At 44.0% G+C, this 23,776-nt stretch overlaps 1 protein-coding gene across 1 annotated transcript in view; it reads left to right on the top strand.

Moving 5' to 3' along the window:
- Positions 1-23,776, top strand: part of sema7a (semaphorin 7A (JohnMiltonHagen blood group)) — a 91,269-nt gene that overhangs the window by 3,517 nt on the left and 63,976 nt on the right. The window contains exons 2-5 of the mRNA XM_029751974.1: positions 6,604-6,743; positions 9,637-9,678; positions 21,547-21,642; positions 23,086-23,188. Of these exons, the coding sequence (XP_029607834.1) occupies positions 6,604-6,743; positions 9,637-9,678; positions 21,547-21,642; positions 23,086-23,188 (381 nt within the window). The remainder of the gene's footprint in view (positions 1-6,603; positions 6,744-9,636; positions 9,679-21,546; positions 21,643-23,085; positions 23,189-23,776) is intronic.

The raw sequence follows: 23,776 nt of genomic DNA, 5'->3' as shown, positions 1-23,776 counted from the left end.
GACACTGTGGCCCTGTCCGACAATACCAGGGCTAACCAGTCAGGATATAACCCCACCCACTTTGCCAAAGTACAGCCCCCACACCACTAGAGGGATATCTTCAAACCACCAATTTACTACCCTGAGACAAGGCTGAGTATAGCCCATGAAGATCTTCCCAACCACAAAAGCGAGAGGGGCACCGACCCAGACCGGAAGATCACATCAGTGACTCAACCCACTCAAGTGACGCACCCCTCCTAGGGACGGCATGGAAGAACACCAGTAAGCCAGTGACTCAGCCCCCGTAATAGGGTCAGAGGCAGAGAATCCCAGTGTTGAGAGGGGAACCGGCTAGGCAGAGACAGCAAGGGTGGTTCGTTGCTCCAGTGCCTTTCCGTTCACCTTCACAGTCCTGGGCCAGACTACACTCAATCATAGGACCTACTGAAGAGATAAGTCTTCAGTAAAGACTTAAAGGTTGAGACTGAGTCTGCGTCTCTCACATGGGTAGGCAGACCATTCCATAAAAATGGAACTCTATAGGAGAAAGCCCTGCCTCCAGCTGTTTGCTTAGAAACTCTAGGGACAATAAGGAGGCCTGCGTCTTGTGACTGTAGCGTACGTGTAGGTATGTACGGCAGGACCAAATCGGAAAGATAGGTAGGAGCAAGCCCATGTAATGCTTTGTAGGTTAGCAGTAAAACCTTGAAATCAGCCCTTGCCTTAACAGGAAGCCAGTGTAGAGAGGCTAGCACTGGAGTAATATGATCACATTTTGGGGATCTAGTCAGGATTCTAGCAGCCGTATTTAGCACTAACTGAAGTTTATTTAGTGCTTTATCTGGGTAGCCGGAAAGTAGAGCATTGCAGTAGTCTAACCTGGAAGTTACAAAAGCATGGATAGATTTTTCAGCATAATTTTTTGGACAGAAAGTTTCAGATTTTTGCAATGTTCCGCAGATGGAAAAAAGCTGTCCTTAAAATATTCTTGATATGTTCGTCAAAAGAGAGATCAGGGTCCAGAGTAACGCCGAGGTCCTTCACAGTTTTATTTGAGACGACTGTACAACCATCAAGATGAATTGTCAGATCCAACAGAAGATCTCTTTGTTTCTTGGGACCTAGAACAAGCATCTCTGTTTTATCCGAGTTTAAAAGTAAAACATTTGCCGCCATCCACTTCCTTATGTCTGAAAACACAGGCTTCCATGGAGGGCAATTTTGGAGCTTCACCATGTTTCATCAAAATGTACAGCTGTGTATCGTCCACATAGCAGTGAAAGTTAACATGTTTCCGATTGACATCACCAAGAAGTAAAATATATACTGAAAACAAAAAAAAAAACGGAACCTTGAGGAACACCAAAACTTACAGCTGATTTGTCAGAGGACAAACCATCCACAGAGACAAACTGATATCTTTCCGACAGATAAGATCTAAACCAGGCCAGAACTTGTCCCTGTAGACCAATTTGGGTTTCTAATCTCTCCAAAAGAATGTGGTGATCGATGGTATCAAAAGCAGCACTACAGCACTACTGTAAAGGTGCCATTCAGAGATTGAATGGGCAAGACAAAAGATTTAAGTTCCTTTAAACAGGGTATGGTAGTAGTTGCTAGGCGAACCGGGTTTGAGTGTTTCAAGAACTGCAATGCTGCTGGGTTTTTCACACTCAACAGTCTCCCATGGGCCCGCATCCCTGTGGAACGCTTTCAACACCTTGTATAGTTCATGACCTGACAAATTGAGGCTGTTCTGAGGACTAAAGGTGTTCCTATTGTTTGGTGCACTCAGTGTAAATATGTAGCCTGTATTTTAAGGAGTTTTTCTAACCGTATCACATAACAGTCAGTGAAGTCTGAAGAGTCTAGTCTGTGTGCTGGTGATACTCAATGAAGAGAGACAGCATTAGAACTACCACCCAGAGAGACAGCATTAGAACTACCACCCCGAGAGACAGCATTAGAACTACCACCCAGAGAGACAGCATTAGAACTACCACCCAGAGAGACAGCATTAGACCTACCTCCTAGAGAGACAGCATTAGAACTACCACCCCGAGAGACAGCATTAGAACTACCACCCTCAGAGAGACAGCATTAGAACTACCACCCAGAGAGACAGCATTAGAACTACCACCCAGAGAGACAGCATTAGAACTACCACCCTCAGAGAGACAGCATTAGACCTACCACCCAGAGAGACAGCATTAGACCTACCACCCAGAGAGACAGCATTAGAACTACCACCCAGAGAGACAGCATTAGAACTACCACCCAGAGAGACAGCATTAGAACTACCACCCAGATAGACAGCATTAGAACTACCACCCAGAGAGACAGCATTAGAACTACCACCCAGAGAGACAGCATTAGAACTACCACCCAGAGAAACAGCATTAGAACTACCACCCTCAGAGAGACAGCATTATAACTACCACCCTCAGAGAGACAGCATTAGACCTACCACCCTCAGAGAGCCGGCATTAGACCTACCACCCTCAGAGAGACAGCATTAGACCTACCACCCAGAGAGACAGCATTAGAACTACCACCCTCAGAGAGACAGCATTAGAACTACCACCCAGAGAGACAGCATTAGAACTACCACCCAGAGAGACAGCATTAGACCTACCACCCTCAGAGAGACAGCATTAGAACTACCACCCAGAGAGACAGCATTAGAACTACCACCCTCAGAGAGACAGCATTAGAACTACCACCCAGAGAGACAGCATTAGAACTACCACCCAGAGAGACAGCATTAGAACTACCACCCTCAGAGAGACAGCATTAGACCTACCACCCTCAGAGAGACAGCATTAGACCTACCACCCAGAGAGACAGCATTAGACCTACCAACCTCAGAGAGACAGCATTAGACCTACCACCCAGAGAGACAGCATTAGAACTACCACCCAGAGAGACAGCATTAGAACTACCACCCTCAGAGAGACAGCATTAGAACTACCACCCTCAGAGAGACAGCATTAGAACTACCACCCAGAGAGACAGCATTAGACCTACCACCCTCAGAGAGACAGCATTAGAACTACCACCCAGAGAGACAGCATTAGAACTACCACCCAGAGAGACAGCATTAGAACTACCACCCAGAGAGACAGCATTAGAACTACCACCCAGAGAGACAGCATTAGAACTACCACCCAGAGAGACAGCATTAGAACTACCACCCTCAGAGAGACAGCATTAGAACTACCACCCTCAGAGAGACAGCATTAGACCTACCACCCTCAGAGAGACAGCATTAGACCTACCACCCTCAGAGAGACAGCATTAGACCTACCACCCAGAGAGACAGCATTAGAACTACCACCCTCAGAGAGACAGCATTAGAACTACCACCCAGAGAGACAGCATTAGAACTACCACCCAGAGAAACAGCATTAGACCTACCACCCTCAGAGAGACAGCATTAGAACTACCACCCAGAGAGACAGCATTAGAACTACCACCCAGAGAGACAGCATTAGAACTACCACCCTCAGAGAGACAGCATTAGACCTACCACCCTCAGAGAGACAGCATTAGACCTACCACCCAGAGAGACAGCATTAGACCTACCACCCTCAGAGAGACAGCATTAGACCTACCACCCAGAGAGACAGCATTAGAACTACCACCCAGAGAGACAGCATTAGAACTACCACCCTCAGAGACAGCATTAGAACTACCACCCTCAGAGAGACAGCATTAGACCTACCACCCTCAGAGAGACAGCATTAGACCTACCACCCAGAGAGACAGCATTAGACCTACCACCCTCAGAGAGACAGCATTAGACCTACCACCCAGAGAGACAGCATTAGAACTACCACCCAGAGAGACAGCATTAGAACTACCACCCTCAGAGAAACAGCATTAGAACTACCACCCAGAGAGACAGCATTAGACCTACCACCCTCAGAGAGACAGCATTAGAACTACCACCCAGAGAGACAGCATTAGAACTACCACCCAGAATGACAGCATTAGAACTACCACCCAGAGAGACAGCATTAGAACTACCACCCAGAGAGACAGCATTAGAACTACCACCCAGAGAGACAGCATTAGAACTACCACCCAGAGAGACAGCATTAGAACTACCACCCAGAGAGACATCATTAGAACTACCTCTCAGAGAGACAGGATTAGAACTACCACCCTCAGAGAGACAGCATTAGAACTACCACCCTCAGAGAGACAGCATTAGAACTACCACCCAGAGAGACAGCATTAGAACTACCACCCAGAGAGACAGCATTAGAACTACCACCCAGAGAGACAGCATTAGACCTACCACCCAGAGAGACAGCATTAGACCTGCCACCCAGAGAGACAGCATTAGAACTACCACCCAGAGAGACAGCATTAGACCTACCACCCTCAGAGAGACAGCATTAGAACTACCACCCAGAGAGACAGCATTAGAACTACCACCCAGAGAGACAGCATTAGACCTACCACTCTCAGAGAGACAGCATTAGAACTACCACCCTCAGAGAGACAGCATTAGAACTACCACCCAGAGAGACAGCATTAGAACTACCACCCAGAGAGACAGCATTAGAACTACCACCCTCAGAGAGACAGCATTAGACCTACCACCCAGAGAGACAGCATTAGACCTACCACCCAGAGAGACAGCATTAGAACTACCACCCAGAGAGACAGCATTAGAACTACCACCCAGAGAGACAGCATTAGAACTACCACCCAGAGAGACAGCATTAGAACTACCACCCAGAGAGACAGCATTAGAACTACCACCCTCAGAGAGACAGCATTAGAACTACCACCCAGAGAGACAGCATTAGAACTACCACCCTCAGAGAGACAGCATTAGAACTACCACCCAGAGAGACAGCATTAGAACTACCACCCAGAGAGACATCATTAGAACTACCACCCAGAGAGACAGCATTAGACCTACCACCCAGAGAGACAGCATTAGAACTACCACCCAGAGAGACAGCATTAGAACTACCACCCAGAGAGACAGCATTAGACCTACCACCCAGAGAGACAGCATTAGAACTACCACCCTCAGAGAGACAGCATTAGAACTACCACCCAGAGAGACAGCATTAGAACTACCACCCTCAGAGAGACAGCATTAGACCTACCACCCAGAGAGACAGCATTAGAACTACCACCCAGAGAGACAGCATTAGAACTACCACCCTCAGAGAGACAGCATTAGAACTACCACCCAGAGAGACAGCATTAGAACTACCACCCAGAGAGACAGCATTAGACCTACCACCCTCAGAGAGACAGCATTAGAACTACCACCCAGAGAGACAGCATTAGAACTACCACCCAGAGAGACAGCATTAGACCTACCACCCAGAGAGACAGCATTAGAACTACCACCCAGAGAGACAGCATTAGAACTACCACCCAGAGAGACAGCATTAGACCTACCACCCAGAGAGACAGCATTAGAACTACCACCCAGAGAGACAGCATTAGAACTACCACCCTCAGAGAGACAGCATTAGAACTACCACCCAGAGAGACAGCATTAGAACTACCACCCAGAGAGACAGCATTAGAACTACCACCCTCAGAGAGACAGCATTAGAACTACCACCCAGAGAGACAGCATTAGAACTACCACCCAGAGAGACAGCATTAGAACTACCACCCTCAGAGAGACAGCATTAGAACTACCACCCAGAGAGACAGCATTAGAACTACCACCCAGAGAGACAGCATTAGAACTACCACCCTCAGAGAGACAGCATTAGAACTACCACCCAGAGAGACAGCATTAGAACTACCACCCAGAGAGACAGCATTAGAACTACCACCCTCAGAGAGACAGCATTAGAACTACCACCCAGAGAGGCTACAGTATGATGACAGAGGACACAGGCTACGGAATGATATAGCCCATGGTAACAGAATGATATAGCCCATGGTAACAGAATGATATAGCCCAGGGATACTTTATTCTACTTGGTGACATGAAATTACAAGAACTCCGCATGAGGACTTTAATCTTACTTCATTCTATGTCCCGTTTCATTCAAATAAAGAATTAGCCCTTTTCTAAATGGAAAGAATTAGCCTAACCCTAAATGGAAAGAATTAGCCCTTCTCTAAATGGAGAGAATTAGCCTAACCCTAAATGGAAAGAATTAGCCTAACCCTAAATGGAAAGAATTAGCCCTTCTCTAAATGGAGAGAATTAGTCTAACCCTAAATGGAGAAAATTAGCCTAACCCTAAATGGAGAGAATTAGCCTAACCCTAAATGGAAATAATTTGCCTAAAGCTAATAAAATATTCAACTGAGTTTCACACTGCATGTAATGACTGAGTAAGGTCTACGTGATGACTTCAATAGTACGCGTGTGAAATGAATAGTGTCGAACTGACGTAGAAACAGTATTACAGTTGTGTGTGTAACGCTACTGTATAAACATCTACCCACAAATATTATGAAAAAAAACTCATCTTCTTTTTCATTTCTTCAAATGTACATTCTTGCTTTGTCACCATTTTGTTTTTCTTGAAGCCTTCTTACTGTACCCAGAGAAATATAATGACTAATTCTATGACTGTACCACCATTCAGCTCCATAAAGCTTCTATTCTATTCCTCCCTCCAGACGGAATAGAAGACAGGCTGGAATATAACATTACTCAGAACCACACAGTCGTCTTCCAGTCAGAGGATGGTGATGAGCTGTACGTTGGAGGCACAGACTTTGTCTTTCAGATTGATGTGGAGTACAGTCGAATCATAGAGGTTGGTAATCTGATCCCTTTCCTTCCTTCCCAAGATCACAATTAGTCCTCACTCCCCCCCCCCCCCCATCTGAGATATCTACTGCAGCCCTCATCCTCCACATACAACACCCGTTCACTCCCCCCTATCTGAGATATCTACTGCAGCCCTCATCCTCCACATACAACACCCGTTCACTCCCCCCTATCTGAGATATCTACTGCAGCCCTCATCCTCCCCAGACAACACCCGTTCACTCCCCCCTATCTGAGATATCTACTGCAGCCCTCATCCTCCCCAGACAACACCCGTTCACTCCCCCCTATCTGAGATATCTACTGCAGCCCTCATCCTCCACATACAACACCCGTTCACTCCCCCCTATCTGAGATATCTACTACAGCCCTCATCCTCCACATACCACACCCATTCACTCCCCCCTATCTGAGATATCTACTGCAGCCCTCATCCTCCACATACCACACCCATTCACTCCCCCCTATCTGAGATATCTACTACAGCCCTCATCCTCCACATACCACACCCATTCACTCCCCCCTATCTGAGATATCTACTGCAGCCCTCATCCTCCACATACAACACCCATTCACTCCCCCCTATCTGAGATATCTACTACAGCCCTCATCCTCCACATACAACACCCGTTCACTCCCCCCTATCTGAGATATCTACTGCAGCCCTCATCCTCCACATACAACACCCGTTCTGCCAGTCACATTCTGTTAAAGGTCCCCAAAGCGCACACATCCCTGGGTCGCTCCTCTTTTTAATTTTTTTAATTTCACCTTTATTTAACCAGGTAGGCCAGATGAGAACAAGTTCTCATTTACAACTGCGACCTGGTCAAGATAAAGCAAAGCAGTTCGACACAAACAACAACACAGAGTTAAACATAAACAAACGTACAGTCAATAATGCAATAGAAAAAATCAATGAACAGTGTGTTCAAATGTAGAAGAGTAGGGAGGTAGTTTTTTTTCTATTGTGTTATTGACTGTACGTTTGTTTATGTTTAACTCTGTGTTGTTGTTTGTGTCGAACTGCTGTCCTTTATCTTGGTCAGGTCGCAGTTGTAAATGAGAACTTGTTCTCAACTGACCTACCTGGTTAAATAAAGGTGAAATAAATAAATAAAATAATGATCTGTTTAATCATAGAAAAATCCCATTTCACTAGTTCTTTTGCTTCACATGTTCTATGCAGTGTTCTTCTTGTAATGCTCATTTTCTATGCAGTGCCCTTCTTGTAATGCTCATTTTCTATGCAGTGTTCTTCTTGTAATGCTCATTTTCTATGCAGTGTTCTTCTTGTAATGCTCATTTTCTATGCAGTGTTCTTCTTGTAATGCTCATTTTCTATGCAGTGTTCTTCTTGTAATGCTCATTTTCTATGCAGTGCCCTTCTTGTAATGCTCATTTTCTATGCAGTGTTCTTCTTGTAATGCTCATTTTCTATGCAGTGTTCTTCTTGTAATGCTCATTTTCTATGCAGTGTTCTTCTTGTAATGCTCATTTTCTATGCAGTGTTCTTCTTGTAATGCTCATTTTCTATGCAGTGTCCTTCTTGTAATGCTCATTTTCTATGCAGTGTTCTTCTTGTAATGCTCATTTTCTATGCAGTGTTCTTCTTGTAATAATTTGTATCATACAGTATGTTGAATGCCATATTCTCCTTTCTAGAACATGTTACTTGTTTGTTGGGTTAATCTCACAGGGCTAGACGTTCTTGTAACGCCCTGGCCATAGAGAGGGGTTTTTGTTCTTTATTTTGGTTAGGCCAGGGTGTTACATTGGGTGGGCGTTCTATGTTCATTTTCTATGTTGGTTTGTTTCATTGATTTTGGCCGTGTGGCTTCCAATCAGGCACAGCTGTAGAGTGTTGTTGCTGATTGGGAGTCACACATAAGGAGCATGTTTTTCCGTTGGGGTTTTGTGGGTAATTGTTTCGTTTCGCACCTGACAGGACTGTTTTGGCTGTCGGTTTCCTTGGTTTTTGTATCGTGTTCTTACGTTAATTAAATAACTATGATGAACACTAACTCCGCTGCGTATTGGTCCACTTTCTCAGACGATGACTTCTCTGTTTCGTCTGACGACGAAGACAGCCGTTACAGTTCTTTGACCCTACACTGTTTTGTAACGACGCTTGGCCCTTTGAGATATATCATAGCCATTGGGTTTGCTACAAAAGCCAGACATTAAAGTATAACGTCAATGCCAACAGCAGGCTACATATCAACAGTAGACATCTCAAAGCTATTAATATCTAAAGGGCGTGGCATTTGGACAATAGGCATGTCGGGCCTCAATGTCAGCACCTGCTGATTAAACAATTCAGTGGACAAAAGACAGAACAGTCAACTCAACATGAATTCAAACAACAAGCTCATAATGTAGTCTATTAAACAGAACACTGTCAGGATAAGCCTATCATCAAATAGGCGGGTTTCAGTTTCAATCCAATTTCACTCAAACGTTATTTTATAAAGCCCTTTTTTTTTTACATCTGCAGTTGTAAGTGCTTTACGAATACCCACTCTACAACTCCAACGAGTAATCCATGCAGAGACATAAGCGCATTTAGTTATATTAACAGTGGTAGGAGGAATGTTTACTTTCAAGCTGAAAAATACTGTGTGTTTTGTGGTATTTAGGGAATAAATGCTGGTATCTCAAATATTTACGCCAGTGGCCAAGTTAGTTTGCGTTCTTAAAATCTGGATGCTGATATGAAAGTCATGCATTCCTCTTGAGTTAAGCAATAACCTGGATATATATGTTGGTTTACAGTATGAAAACCTCCTGATTCAGCCCAATGCAGAGCCATTTACAGCTCTGAGGCAGAGAAGGTAAAACTGGGGAATGTTTACTCAATCATGTCTTTTCTTCTGCAGTTGTTCCCACTCGGCACGACAGGTGGACAGACCTGTGGAGAGGTGAGTAAATCCACATACAGCGCCTTTCGGAAAGTATTCATACCTCTTGACTTATTCCATATATTCTTCTCACCCATATACACACTATACCCCATATTGACAAAGCAAACATTTGTTGAAAATGAAATACAGAAATATCACATTTTTATAAGTATTCACATCCCTGAGTCAGTACTTTGGAGAAGCACCTTTTGGCAGCGATTACAACTGTGAGTCTTTCTGGGGAAGTCTCTAAGAGCTTTGCACACCTGGATTGTACAATATTTGCCCATTTATTCTTTTGAAAATTCTTCAAGCTCTGTCAAATTTGTTGTTGATCATCGCTAGACAACACTTTTCAGGTCTTGCCATAGATTTTCAAGTAGATTTAAGTCAAACTGGAACTCGCCCACTCAGGAACATTCACTGTCTTCTTGGTAAGCAACTCCAGTGTAGATTTGGCCTTGTGTTTTAGGTTGTTGTTCTGCTGAAAGGTGAATTCATCTCCCAGTGTCTGGTGGAAATCAGACTGAACCAGGTTTTCCTCTAGGATTTTGCCTGTGTTTAGCTCCATTCCGTCTCTTTTTTATCCTGAAAAACTCCCCAGTCCTTAACGACTACAAGCATACCCATAACATGATGCAGCCACAGCTATGTTTGAAAATATGGAGTGTGGTACTCAGTAATGTGTTGTATGGATTTGCCCAAAACATAACACTTTGTATTCAGGACATAAAAGTGAATTGCTTTGCCACATTTTTTTCAGTATTAACTTGAGTGCGTTGTTGCAAACCCGAATGCATGTTTTGGAATATTTGTATTATTCTGTATAAACTGACAGGTTATAATCAACATTATAAATCGTATATAAAACTATATTAACTGACAGATTATAATCAACAATTTAAATTGTATATAAAACTGACAGGTTTATATTGAAAGTTGACAACACCCTGATTCATATTAGTGTCTACTAGGAATTTTTAGAGACTTCCTCAGGGTCAGAGGATCACCACTAAGCAGAGAATGGAAATATACACACATAACTCATTTTAATCAGACTGAGAATAGATATGGTTCCATTTCCCCCGGCTGTCTGAATAATATTTAACCTTTGATCTAATTTACCCTTCAACGTTACTAGCCCTGGAACTGAGTGCAAAGCGTGTCGGTGCAATGCAGCTGACTGTTTGTCACAAGCGTCGTTGTAGGTAGACCAAAACGCAGCGGGTATATTTATCATCTTCTTTTATTGAAGGGAAAAATAAAACACTTACACAAAACAAACGACTAAAACAGTCCCGTAAAGTGCTCAGACTAAACAGGAAACAACCACCCACAAACACAAGAGAAAACTAACCCACTTAAATATAGCCTCCAATTAGAGAAAAACGACAACCAGCTGCCTCTAATTGGAGGTCGTTCCAAAATCCCAACAAAGAAATAGAAAAACTAGATAAACACATAGAAATAGAAAACATAGAACATCAACCAAAAACCCCGAAACACACTAAACAAACACCCCCTGCTACGCCCTGACCAAACTACAATAACAAACACCCCCTGCCACGCCCTGACCAAACTACAATAACAAACACCCCCTGCCACGCCCTGACCAAACTACAATAACAAACACCCCCTGCCACGCCCTGACCAAACTACAATAACAAACACCCCCTGCCACGCCCTGACCAAACTACAATAACAAACACCCCCTGCCACGCCCTGACCAAACTACAATAACAAACACCCCCTTTTAGTGGTCACTACGTGACACTGTTGTGTATTTGTAATATGGTAATGTTTGAATTGTATCTGTCCATATTAATATGATTGATTGATTGATTTTATTATAATGTCATGCGCCTGCATGATGCCCAGCCCACATGGGCTTATACGACATTGTGGGTGAGTTGCACCAACATGGATTAACTCTTAAAACTGGTTTAAATCAAGATTTATCTATTAATCTTGTTGCATCAAATTTTAAACCTAGTTTTAAATTAATCCTAGTTCAATTAAATCCTTCCTCTAATCTAAATTTAGTTTTCACTTTAAACCTAGATTAATTTTAAGCCTGTTGCTCAATAAAACATGTTTTAAATATAAACTTAGATTGGAGATTAATTCTAAACTGCCACTTGAGGTGGTTTAACAGATAAAATGGCAGCGTATCTACTGTGGAGAGACCAAAACGACCGAGTCCCTCAGAGAATCATTAGAGACCGGTTGAATCCTGTTGAGTTTTATGATAATCGTGAGTTTTCAAGGAGATACCGCTTCTCCAAGGACTCTGTAATGCAACTGGAAAGAAAGGTTGGACCAAGCATTTACATTTACGTCATTTAGCAGACGCTCTTATCCAGAGCGACTTACAAATTGGTGCATTCACCTTATGATATCCAGTGGAACAACCACTTTACAATAGTACATCTATATCTTTTTGGGGGGGGGGTTAGAAGGATTACTATATCCTATCCCAGGTATTCCTTAAAGTGGTGGGGTTTCCGGTGTCTCCGGAAGGTGGTGATTGACTCCGCTGTCCTGGCGTCGTGAGGGAGCTTGTTCCACCATTGGGGTGCCAGAGCAGCGAACAGTTTTGACTGGGCTGAGCGGGAACTGTGCTTCCGCAGAGGTAAGGGGGCCAGCAGGCCAGAGGTGGATGAACACAGTGCCCTTCTTTGGGTGTAGGGACTGATCAGAGCCTGAAGGTACGGAGGTGCCGTTCCCCCCTCACAGCTCCGTAGGCGAGCACCATGGTCTTGTAGCCAAGCGTGGGAGTGAAAGGATCTCAGCTGTACCCCCACTTCTTCAACTCCCGGTGGTTCTACGGTTCTACGTAACTGGATGGACCCAGATGGTGGATGTGGACCTTTCTGGACTCCACAAGTCAACCCGTCTGCAGGATTGTAGTCAGAGTTTCCAGTGCTATTGCCGGTCTGAAGAATCAGTACATCAGGTTCAGTCCTACAGAGGAAACAGCAGATGGATTTTACAGGAGAGCTAGATTCCCAGGTGTACTATGGGCAATAGACTGTATACACATTCCTATTCCCAACCCTGGTGGTGAGAATGGAGAACTATTCCGTAATCGGAAAGGTTACTGCTTCATTAACGTGTAGGCTGTCTGTGATGTCAAAGGTCAACTCACCAACATCCTACTGCTTCATCAACGTGTAGGCTGTCTGTGATGTCAAAGGTCAACTCACCAACATCCTAGCTAGACGGCCAGGATCCAGCCATGACAGCAGTATCTTTGACAATAGTCGTCTGTGTGCAATGCTGGAAAGGGGGGCATATGAAGGCCCCCTACTAGGTGACAGTGGATATGCCTGTCGTGGGTACCTTATGACTCCCCTTTTAAACCCCCAGACACCTGAAGAGAAAGAGTACAACACCTCTCATATCCTGGCAGGAGGTCTCATAGAGAGAGAATACAACACCTCATATCCTGGCAGGAGGTCTCATAGAGAGAGAATACAACACCTCTCATATCCTGGCAGGAGGTCTCATAGAGAGAGAGTACAACACCTCTCATATCCTGGCAGGAGGTCTCATAGAGAGAGAATACAACACCTCTCATATCCTGGCAGGAGGTCTCATAGAGAGAGAATACAACACCTCTCATATCCTGGCAGGAGGTCTCATAGAGAGAGAATACAACACCTCTCATATCCTGGCAGGAGGTCTCATAGAGAGAGAATACAACACCTCTCATATCCTGGCAGGAGGTCTCATAGAGAGAGAATACAACACCTCTCATATCCTGGCAGGAGGTCTCATAGAGAGAGTTTTTGGAGTGTGGAACAAAAGATCCCCCTGCCTAAAGGAGGGGTTCTGCACGAAGATGGACGCTACACTGACAATCATTATTGCAGTTGCGGTTCTGTATAACTTTGGCAAGAGACAAGGAGACGATCTACCTGAGGAGGACCTACCTGAAGAGGACCTACCTGAAGAGGACCTACCTGAGGAGGCTGAGGAGGATCTACCTGAAGAGGACCTACCTGAGGAGGACCTACCTGAAGAGGACCTACCTGAGGAGGACCTACCTGAGACTGAGGAGGACCTACCTGAGACTGAGGAGGACCTACCTGAGACTGAGGAGGACCTACCTGAAGAGGACCTACCTGAGGAGGACCTACCTGAGACTGAGGAGGACCTACCTGAGACTGAGGAGGACCTACCTGAGACTGAGGAGGACCTACCTGAAGAGGACCTACCTGAGGAGGACCTACCTGAGACTGAGGAGGACCTACCTGAGGAGACTGAGGAGGACCTACCTGAGGAGACTGAGGATGACCTACCTGAGGAGGACCTACCTGAGGAGGACCTACCTGAGGAGGACCTACCTGAGGAGACTGAGGAGGACCTACCTGAGGAGGACCTACCTGAGGAGACTGAGGAGGACCTACCTGAGACTGAGGAGGACCTACCTGAGGAGGACCTACCTGAGGAGGACCTACCTGAGGAGACTGAGGAGGACCTACCTGAGACTGAGGAGGACCTACCTGAGGAGGACCTACCTGAGGAGACTGAGAAGATGGCCAGGTGCAACATGCTGCTGATGCCAATGGGAATGCTGTGAGGAGAACCTTGATTGAGAACCATTTTGCAGCCTAAGGTGTGTATAATGTAACATTGGTATCATGTAAAAAGCTATATTATATTTTGATCGACACGTACAATTCCTAATTAGGCTATCTATATTCAAATATATTTATCTCAGTACCATACAGGGTGGAACTGGAAGCACCACAACACAAGAGTGGGGACAAGACTGGAGGACACCAAACTGCTTGGGAAAGCTGTTGTTTCTGAATTTGTTTTAATAAATAATTGTTTTAATAAATAAAAAGATCAGTATTCATTACACAGTGGGCATTTGTTTCCCTGAAGGAGTTTCTGTTTCTGAATTTGCTGTAGCTCTTTTTGTAAAATTCAGGACCTCAATCTGCAGTAGATTTTTCTCTCTCCCTAGCTCCCAAACATCAATCTGAGCTTGGTTCATGTCAGTTCTGGGCCGTTTGCTTGGCCCGTCTGCTGTTTTTTCTGCTGGTTCAAGGTCCTGGCACTGCTGTTTCTCCACAGAACAGGGTGTCAGCTCAACTAAAAGAAAGGAAAGGAAATTAACTCATTATTAGTAGGCTCTTTACGTGCCCATTTTTGTACAACAATTTAATTGGGGTTTATAATATGCTCTGCCTCGTTACGAATGATGATGCTATGCAACATGCTGTAACAGACCTGATAACGGTAACACCTGATTACGGTAACACCTGATAACGGTAATACCTGATTACGGTAACACCTGATAATGGTAAAACCTGATTACGGTAACACCTGATTACGGTAACACCTGATAACGGTAACACCTGATAACGGTAACACCTGATAATGGTAACACCTGATTATGGTAACACCTGATTATGGTAACACCTGATTACGGTAACACCTGATAACGGTAACACTTGATTACGGTAACACCTGATTACGGTAACACCTGATAACGGTAACGCCTGATAACGGTAACGCCTGATAACGGTAACGCCTGATTACGGTAACACCTGATAACGGTAACACCTGATAACGGTAACACCTGATAACGGTAACACCTGATTACGGTAACACCTGATAACGGTAACTCCTGATAACGGTAACGCCTGATAACGGTAACGCCTGATTACGGTAACACCTGATAACGGTAACACCTGATAACGGTAACACCTGATAACGGTAACGCCTGATAACGCTAACATTGTAGTGATGTAGCATTAACGTTAGTTTTAACGTGCGTTATAGTCGTTGATATTTACCAGTTATTTATGCTTACTAAATATTGGTGGGTCGAGTTGTCCGTCGTCATCATTGGGGTTAAGGAGAGGGGCAAACTGCTGGGGATCAGTTCCCTTGGACGGAGGCCCCCCTCCGGTCTGAAATAGCCCCCGCCTCTCCTCTGCCACATCCTTTTTGGCTTTGGCTTTTAACTTTTTCCAGCACGCCTTCATCAGATTTGGGTCGCTGCACTTCATTCTCCATGTCCCCTAAATAAAAAGTGCACTTCGTTCGTCATGTCCCCTAAATAAAAAGTGCACTTCATTCTCCATGTCCCCTAAATAAAAAGTGCACTTCATTCTCCATGTCCCCTAAATAAAAAGTCCACTTCTATTGCCAGTCAGTATCCTGGTTCTCAACTGGGCACACAAGGATCTTTGATTTCCTGTTAGGTGACATGTGACATGTTTCTGGATCATATGTGTTTTTGATCTGCTTTCAAGTTTTGAGTTTTAGTCATATATCACTCAACCAATTGTCTTTGTATCTTAGGGTTGTGTTTGATCATATAGACATTGTAACTTGTTTTGAAATACATGTAGGTCAGCTTCCTTAAACGTGTCACTGAGTTTCAGTTTGTCTAGGGGTAGTTGTGTGTTTTGTCCCAGTTGAAACATGCCATTGACTAACAGTATATATATATAATGTCTATAAACACTGGCTTTCCTAAAGCCATTCTGTTCATCAGCAAGCTGACCACTGTTCTAGATAGTGGCCTGTTATATAGAACTCAGGAATACAATTTACGTGTATATACCGTGCTAATGAGACTAATCCCCCTCTATAGTTCACTGGGATATTAGGAGACTAATCCCTCTAGTTCACTGGGATATCAGGAGACTAATCCCTCTAGTTCACTGGGATATTAGGAGACTAATCCCTCTAGTTCACTGGGATGTTAGGAGACTAATCCCTCTAGTTCACTGGGATATCAGGAGACTAATCCCCCTCTATAGTTCACTGGGATATTAGGAGACTAATCCCTCTATAGTTCACTGGGATGTTAGGAGACTAATCCCTCTAGTTCACTGGGATATTAGGAGACTAATCCCTCTAGTTCACTGGGATATTAGGAGACTAATCCCTCTAGTTCACTGGGATATTAGGAGACTAATCCCTCTAGTTCACTGGGATATTAGGAGACTAATCCCTCTAGTTCACTGGGATGTTAGGAGACTAATCCCTCTATAGTTCACTGGGATGTTAGGAGACTAATCCCTCTAATTCACTGGGATATTAGGAGACTAATCCCTCTATAGTTCACTGGGATATTAGGAGACTAATCCCTCTAGTTCACTGGGATATTAGGAGACTAATCCCTCTAGTTCACTGGGATATTAGGAGACTAATCCCTCTATAGTTCACTGGGATGTTAGGAGACTAATCCCTCTAGTTCACTGGGATGTTAGGAGACTAATCCCTCTATAGTTCACTGGGATGTTAGGAGACTAATCCCTCTAGTTCACTGGGATGTTAGGAGACTAATCCCTCTATAGCTCACTGGGATGTTAGGAGACTAATCCCTCTATAGTTCACTGGGATGTTAGGAGACTAATCCCTCTATAGTTCACTGGGATATTAGGAGACTAATCCCTCTAGTTCACTGGGATATTAGGAGACTAATCCCCGTAGTTCACTGGGATGTTAGGAGACTAATCCCCCTCTAGTTCACTGGGATATTAGGAGACTAATCCCTCTATAGTTCACTGGGATATTAGGAGACTAATCCCTCTAGTTCACTGGGATGTTAGGAGACTAATCCCTCTATAGTTCACTGGGATATTAGGAGACTAATCCCTCTATATTTCACTGGGATATTAGGAGACTAATCCCTCTATAGATCACTGGGATGTTAGGAGACTAATCCCTCTATAGTTCACTGGGATGTTAGGAGACTAATCCCTCTAGTTCACTGGGATATTAGGAGACTAATCCCCCTCTAGTTCACTGGGATATTAGGAGACAAATCCCTCTAGTTCACTGGGATGTTAGGAGACTAATCCCTCTAGTTCACTGGGATATTAAGAGACTAATCCCTCTAGTTCACTGGGATGTTAGGAGACTAATCCCCCTTTAGTTCACTGGGATATTAGGAGACTAATCCTTCTATAGTTCACTGGGATATTAGGAGACTAATCCCCCTCTAGTTCACTGGGATATTAGGGGACTAATCCCTCTATAGTTCACTGGGATATTAGGAGACTAATCCCCCTCTAGTTCACTGGGATATTAGGAGACTAATCCCTCTATAGTTCACTGGGATATTAGGAGACTAATCCCTCTAGTTCACTGGGATATTAGGAGACTAATCCCTCTATAGTTCACTGGGATATTAGGAGACTAATCCCTCTAGTTCACTGGGATATTAGGAGACTAATCCCCCTCTATAGTTCACTGGGATGTTAGGAGACTAATCCCCCTCTAGTTCACTGGGATATTAGGAGACTAATCCCTCTATAGTTCACTGGGATATTAGGAGACTAATCCCTCTATAGTTCACTGGGATATTAGGAGACTAATCCCTCTAGTTCACTGGGATGTTAGGAGACTAATCCCTCTATAGTTCACTGGGATGTTAGGAGACTAATCCCTCTATAGTTCACTGGGATGTTAGGAGACTAATCCCTCTAGTTCACTGGGATATTAGGAGACTAATCCCTCTATAGTTCACTGGGATGTTAGGAGACTAATCCCTCTATGGTTCACTGGGATGTTAGGAGACTAATCCCTCTATAGTTCACTGGGATATTAGGAGACTAATCCCTCTAGTTCACTGGGATATTAGGAGACTAATCCCTCTAGTTCACTGGGATGTTAGGAGACTAATCCCTCTAGTTCACTGGGATATCAGGAGACTAATCCCCCTCTATAGTTCACTGGGATATTAGGAGACTAATCCCTCTATAGTTCACTGGGATGTTAGGAGACTAATCCCTCTAGTTCACTGGGATATTAGGAGACTAATCCCTCTAGTTCACTGGGATATTAGGAGACTAATCCCTCTAGTTCACTGGGATATTAGGAGACTAATCCCCGTAGTTCACTGGGATGTTAGGAGACTAATCCCCCTCTAGTTCACTGGGATATTAGGAGACTAATCCCTCTATAGTTCACTGGGATATTAGGAGACTAATCCCTCTAGTTCACTGGGATGTTAGGAGACTAATCCCTCTATAGTTCACTGGGATATTAGGAGACTAATCCCTCTATATTTCACTGGGATATTAGGAGACTAATCCCTCTATAGATCACTGGGATGTTAGGAGACTAATCCCTCTATAGTTCACTGGGATGTTAGGAGACTAATCCCTCTAGTTCACTGGGATATTAGGAGACTAATCCCCCTCTAGTTCACTGGGATATTAGGAGACAAATCCCTCTAGTTCACTGGGATGTTAGGAGACTAATCCCTCTAGTTCACTGGGATATTAAGAGACTAATCCCTCTAGTTCACTGGGATGTTAGGAGACTAATCCCCCTTTAGTACACTGGGATATTAGGAGACTAATCCTTCTATAGTTCACTGGGATATTAGGAGACTAATCCCCCTCTAGTTCACTGGGATATTAGGGGACTAATCCCTCTATAGTTCACTGGGATATTAGGAGACTAATCCCCCTCTAGTTCACTGGGATATTAGGAGACTAATCCCTCTAGTTCACTGGGATATTAGGAGACTAATCCCTCTATAGTTCACTGGGATATTAGGAGACTAATCCCTCTATAGTTCACTGGGATATTAGGAGACTAATCCCTCTAGTTCACTGGGATGTTAGGAGACTAATCCCTCTATAGTTCACTGGGATGTTAGGAGACTAATCCCTCTATAGTTCACTGGGATGTTAGGAGACTAATCCCTCTAGTTCACTGGGATATTAGGAGACTAATCCCTCTATAGTTCACTGGGATGTTAGGAGACTAATCCCTCTATGGTTCACTGGGATGTTAGGAGACTAATCCCTCTATAGTTCACTGGGATATTAGGAGACTAATCCCTCTATAGTTCACTGGGATATTAGGAGACTAATCCCTCTAGTTCACTAGGATGTTAGGAGACTAATCCCTCTAGTTCACTGGGATGTTAGGAGACTAATCCCTCTATAGTTCACTGGGATGTTAGGAGACTAATCCCTCTAGTTCACTGGGATATTAGGAGACTAATCCCTCTATAGTTCACTGGGATATTAGGAGACTAATCCCTCATCTGAGTCCATAATGCATGTAGTTCCATTAGTCCAGAAGGGTTTGTTCTGGATGTATTTACAGGTTTCCCCGCAACACATATAACATATTATATAACACATGACAGAATCTGTCATACCAGAGGTCAATCCCATCTAGAGTGTTGTTGTCGGAAGGAGCGGACCAAAGTGCAGCGTGTGTGTAGTTCCACATATTTATTTAGACTGTGAAACGGATGCAATACATAAATACACTGAAAGACAAAACAACAAACCGTGACGCAGAGGAGAAACAAACACTACTCAAAAATAAACACCCACAAAACCCAGGAAGAAAAACCCCTACTTAAGTATGATCTCCAATTAAAGACAACGAGGACCAGCTGCCTTTAATCGGAGATCATCTCAAACAAACCAACATAGAAATACAAAAACTAGAACCTAAGAACATAGAAATAGAACACATAGAATAACCCCCCCCGTCACGCCCTGACCTACTCTACCATAGAAAATAACCTCTTACTATGGTCAGGATGTGACAGTTCTGGTGTATTTCAGGTTGATCAATCTGCTCCACTAGAGCATTACAGTGATCAGCGAGGTTTCTGACTGTTTGATGCATTCCTTAGACTGGCCTTCAGGCATATGAATCCAGACATTCTGACGAGATTGAACCCCGGCCTGAAACGTCAGACTCAACACAGAGTGGTCAGGTATTCTAGAATACAGCATTTAGAATCCTTTAGGAATCCCAGGAATGTTTCGCCATGCTCGTTTAACACAATGTCTAAATTGGACCTAGATAGAACATTTATCAGCGTTATTAATACAGTCTTCCAAACCAGAAATATGACTGATTTATTTAATTCTACACAGAGGTGAATAGCAGCAACCTCAGGTCAAAGTAGCCATTCGAGCCAATAGGTGGCTAAGGAAAGAAAGAGAATCATGTCCCCGTGTAGAGACTTCATGAGGAAGTAACAGGAGAAAATAACACAATAATATTCTGATGCTCAAATCACTGTCCCATTATGCCATCTACACTCCTAGAACCTGAAAGTGTTCTTCGCCTGTCCTCATAGGAGAACCCTTTGAAGAACCCTCATTGGTTCCAGGTAGAACCCCTTTGGGTGTCATTTAGAACCCTTTACAAAGATGGTTCTGATGGACACTTCAGGGTCGTATTTAGTGGATGGGTTTGGGTTTGCGCTGGTCGTTTTGGCTTCCATATTGTCTATTCTCGCTGCTAGGTGCGCTATATCCAAGTCTAAGTTATCTTGGATTTCTTTTGCTTTTCTTTCTTTCTGTCTTAGACTGGTCTCTGTTTACACAGATTGGTTTTTCTAGGGTCACTTACAGCCTACCAACTTCACTGTTCAGCTGTTTCTCAAAGCTTAAAGTCCTACTTACTATTTAGTTGTTAATCAGGTTGAACTCATGCAGTAAGAGAGTCGACTTTCCCTCTGGTGCTCCTTGTGCCTTTCTCACTGGTGTTGTTAACGATGTTGACCTTCAACGGTTGTTTTAGTTGAGTTTTTTGTTGTTGTAGCGATATACTGTCGTTACAAACTTTTTTTGGTTTAATGTTTGACACGATACACAACACACGCTTTTATAAACAATTAGTTCTGATTCTAACGTTCTGATTCTAACGTTCTGATTCTAATGTTCTGATTCTAACGTTCTGATTCTAACGTTCTGATTCTAGCGTTCTGATTCTAACGTTCTGATTCTAACGTTCTGATTCTAACGCTCTGATTCTAACGTTCTGATTCTAACGTTCTGATTCTAACGTTCTGATTCTAACGTTCTGATTCTAACGCTCTGATTCTAACGTTCTGATTCTAACGTTCTGATTCTAACCCTTTCCCAGGGTCCGTGTAAGAATGTCATCACTGTTATCCAGAAGTTTCAGGACAGTCTGTTTGTCTGTGGGACCAACGGGAACAAGCCCCAGTGCTGGAAGCTGGTGAGGATTTGTTTATTTCATGCTTTATTAGACAGTTGTAGAAACTGAGTAGTAGGAAGGTTGGAGACAGGGATTGAACTATATATGGAGACATATACACTATGTGCTGACAGCCGAGAGTGTTAAGGAAAGTGGCAAAGCCGTCCCACCCAGCAGGGCTTTCTCACTATAGTTCATAGGTCCCCCACCCAGCAGGGCTTTCTCACTATAGTTCATAGGTCGTCCTCCCAGCAGGGCTTTCTCACTATAGTTCATAGGTCGTCCTCCAAGCAGGGCTTTCTCACTATAGTTCATAGGTCGTCCTCCAAGCAGGGCTTTCTCACTATAGGTCATAGGTCGTCCTCCAAGCAGGGCTTTCTCACTATAGTTCATAGGTCGTCCACCCAGCAGGGCTTTCTCACTATAGTTCATAGGTCGTCCACCCAGCAGGGCTTTCTCACTATAGTTCATAGGTCGTCCACCCAGCAGGGCTTTCTCACTATAGTTCATAGGTCGTCCTCCAAGCAGGGCTTTCTCACTATAGTTCATAGGTCCCCCACCCAGCAGGGCTTTCTCACTATAGTTCATAGGTCGTCCACCCAGCAGGGCTTTCTCACTATAGTTCATAGGTCGTCCTCCAAGCAGGGCTTTCTCACTATAGTTCATAGGTCGTCCTCCAAGCAGGGCTTTCTCACTATAGTTCATAGGTTGTCCACCCAGCAGGGCTTTCTCACTATAGTTCATAGGTCGTCCTCCAAGCAGGGCTTTCTCACTATAGTTCATAGGTCGTCCACCAAGCAGGGCTTTCTCACTATAGTTCATAGGTCGTCCACCAAGCAGGGCTTTCTCACTATAGTTCATAGGTCGTCCACCCAGCGTGGCGATGATTGATTGCTATGTCGTTTATGATAATTTGTTTTACCTTAGCCTACTTGGTAAATATTTTCTTAACTCTTCTTGAACTGCACTGTTGGTTAAGGCCTTGTAAGTAAGCATTTCACATGTTGTATTCAGCATTTCACGGTAAAGTTTACACTTGCTGTATTCGGCGCATGTGACAAAGTTTGATTTGATATCTTCTATCACATATGTTTTCATGGCATGTGTCCCAAATGGCCCCCTATTCCCTATGGGCCCTGGTTAAAATTATAAAAAATAAAAATAAACAATTTAAATGTAACCTTTATTTAACTAGGCAAGTCAGTGAAGAACAAATTCTTATTTATAATGACGGCCTACCGGGGAACAGTGGGTTAACTGCCTTGTTCAGGGGAAGAACGACAGATTTGTACCTTGTCAGCTCGGGGATTCGATCCAGCAACCTTTCGGTTACTGGCCCAAAGCTCTAACCAAAAGCGGCATGTGGCGGTGTACTACATAGGGAATAGGGTGCTATTTGTAAGTTGCCCATTGTGATCTTTGTTTCCTGTCTTTGATGAGTGTTTTCCTGTGTTTATGCCACAGTATTCTCAGATGCCCAATCACACACTTGAGATAGTCGAGAGTTACGAAGGCACTGGACTCTCTCCTTACGTTTACTCCCAGAATGCACTCTCCCTCACTGTAGGTATGTGGAACACATAGCTGTCGACTGTTGTCTTCACTAGAATACAAACTTAACATTCAGTGGTTCAGTGGCAGAGATACACTATATATACAAAAGTATGTGGAAACCCCTTCAAATGAGTGCATTTAGCTATTTCAGCCACACCCGTTGTTGACAGGTTTATAAAATCAAGCACACCGCCATGCAATTTCCATTGACAAACAATTGGCAGTAGAATGGCCCGTACTGAAGAGCTCAGTGACTTTCAACGTGGCACCGTCATAGGATGCCACTTTTCCAACAAGTCATTTCGTCACATTTCTGCCCTGCTGGAGCTGCCCCAGGTCAACTGTAAGTGCTGTTATTGTGAAGTGAAAACATCTAGGAGCAACAACGGCTCAGCTGCGAAGTGGTAGGCAACACAAGCTCACAGAACGGGACCCATGAGTGCTGAACCGCGTAGCGTGTAAAAATTGTCTGTCCTCGGTTGCAACACTCACTACCGATTTCCAAACTGCCTCTGGAAGAAACGTCAGCACAATAACTATTCGTCTGGAGCTTCATGAAATGGGTTTCCATGGCCGAGCAGCTGCACACAAGCATAAGATC

Source organism: Salmo trutta, chromosome 4 (assembly GCF_901001165.1).
Source record: "Salmo trutta chromosome 4, fSalTru1.1, whole genome shotgun sequence".
NCBI lineage: Eukaryota > Metazoa > Chordata > Actinopteri > Salmoniformes > Salmonidae > Salmo > Salmo trutta.
Note: the sequence above shows the minus strand (reverse complement) of the source record. Positions and strands in the feature narration are given on the sequence as shown.